Source organism: Condylostylus longicornis, unplaced genomic scaffold (genome assembly GCF_029603195.1).
Source record: "Condylostylus longicornis isolate FDR11 unplaced genomic scaffold, ASM2960319v2 ptg000211l, whole genome shotgun sequence".
Lineage (NCBI taxonomy): Eukaryota > Metazoa > Arthropoda > Insecta > Diptera > Dolichopodidae > Condylostylus > Condylostylus longicornis.
In genome coordinates, this window is record NW_026578178.1 from 450182 (window position 1) to 452500 (window position 2319).

General features: G+C 23.5%; 1 protein-coding gene across 2 annotated transcripts in view; it reads right to left on the reverse strand.

Annotated features, from left to right (window-relative positions):
- Positions 1-235: 235 nt before the first annotated feature.
- LOC129616450 (putative fatty acyl-CoA reductase CG8303) overlaps positions 236-2319 on the reverse strand; it is an 89764-nt gene continuing 87680 nt past the window's right edge. For both annotated transcript variants that reach the window (XM_055532074.1, XM_055532072.1), the window contains one exon: positions 236-897. In XM_055532074.1, the coding sequence (XP_055388049.1) occupies positions 765-897 (133 nt within the window). In that variant the 3' untranslated portion in view covers positions 236-764. The remainder of the gene's footprint in view (positions 898-2319) is intronic.

Below are 2319 nucleotides of genomic sequence, written 5' to 3' on the forward strand. Positions count from 1 at the left end.
TAAATCTGTTTTTAATCCACGTTTTACTAATTTAGACCACTAAAAAATCCACTAAAAAGAGATTTAAAATCTAACAAATAATATTAACAACAATAACAATAATATTCGAGTATAAATATGTAAATGTATTGCTTTTCCTTTCGTAAGATAATTTTTTGTTCACATTATTCATAAGTTTCTGATTTTTTTTTTTTAAACTTGAGAAGAAAGAAATAAAAAATTATGTTAAATTTTTTATAATAAATTTATTAATCATGTTGTTAATATTAATTAAAATTATTCCTGTATTAAATTAACTACTCAATAATATAAATTAGTATTTTTTTAAGTCTCAATTGAATTTTCATATTTACAAAAGTATCATTGGGCTTTTTATAAAATTGCCAAAAATTTGTGTAAATACGAAATCATGTATTGATATAATATATACATGTGTACATATTTAATTGAAAGTTTCCATCTTTGAGGCCCGTATCCATTTTGTTTATTTTCAAGTGCAAAATAGTTCTTTTTACAAATAAAAATTATAATACATATTTGCATAAGAGCAAAATATTTTAATAGTTTTGATTTAGTTTGAGCTATAAAATCTTTGGAAAGTGCAACTGTATATTATTTTGTATTTTAAATAATTATTAAATTAATATTATATGAGTAAATTAGCAATTTTTTCTAATTTAATTTAATGCTTTATGCTTAGATATTTATAAATTACAACTAAGGCAAAAAGGAAAACTCTGCTTGCTGTTAAGTGCTAAACTGGATCACAACCATAATAAGAATACCCAAAAGGAAACAGCTACGAGAGTACCATTTTGAAGACCAAAGAAAAAGTACGAAATTCCAATAAAAACTATCAAAAGTATTCCAATTCCTGCATAATAAACGGTTTCAAAGCTGAAAAGAAATATAAACATTAAAATTTTTAAATATTTCTATAAAATGAATTTGACGTTTTTTTATTTTGACAATTTAGCACGTAATACTTGTTATATTTGATCCAATTAATTAGCATAAGTCTTATTATATAACTTTACTTAATATAAGTATGTAGCAAAAATTACAAATCATTTCGTGTAATATTTAATGGACTATTTAAATTTACTTATAAACAAGCGATTTTTTTACAACTAATCTTTATTTTTTAAACTTTTAAAGAAAACTCGTTGTTTTGCACCTTTATAACTTGTGTTTGGATTTATACTACATAAAGGCGTTTTTAAACCGCCATAAAAACATGGTTTCTTAGAATTTTTTTTTTAATTTTATATTGTTTCAATTTTTTGAATTTTATATATAAATTAGAACTAGGGCCTGTAATCCGGAATGGTATAATTGAAGTTTTCAATTGAAAAGAAACGAAAAAAACTATGTTCATGAAAAAAGGATTTATTAATAATTGAAAAACGACAACAATTTGGCCACTTCCATTGGAAATATGTGAAAGTACAAGCAAAAGCGAAATTAATAAAGAATTTATATTCTACAAAACGGCAACAGTTCCATATAGTCAATCAATCAATATAATATTTTTCGGAACAAATCTATACGAATTTTTGTATTCCGTTTTGCAAAAACCGATATAACATGTCAATTCAAGTAAAATAAATTGTTGTTCTAAAGCTATATTTGGCTGCTTTTATTTCTTTTGTTTTCCTTATGTTGTTATATATGTACATACGTGCAAAATTTGCATCTGCACATGTGCTTTGTTTAAAAAAATAAAAGTACAATGTTGAATAGCGCTCAAAAAAGAAAAATAAATTTAAATTTTTTTCTTTTTTTATTTATGGCAAACATAACCCATCTTATTTTTTATTTATTTTCATTTACTTTAATTTTTTATTTTAAATTTTTATTTCCAAACAAAACACGTGCGCAAATACAAATGTTCATAAGGAAAGGAAATCAAAACAAATAGAAAGAGTCACAGGTGGTCTTAGAACTATAATTTGCTTAATTCCTTGATTTTAAAGATCCCTTTAATAAAAAGAATTCTTTAAAAGTAGAACCAAAGCACTTCCTTTGAAGTTAGAAGTTAGTTTGAAGAAGTCCTATGAAACTCTCACATATTTTTTACTTTATATTTGTTGCGTAGCAAAGATTACAGTTTAAGCTTCCCGAAATGATTCGTGAACGTGACAACAAGCCCAGTGAGCGGGAAAACTTTTGTTTTTTATACATAATATTTTTGAAAATAAAAGTTTACATGTAAAAAAGAAAATTAAATTAAATTTTCAATGACGTATGATACTTTTCTTTATAATTTGTATGGACGTAGGTATTTTATAATTTAAAGTTTTATTCCATTTACTTTTT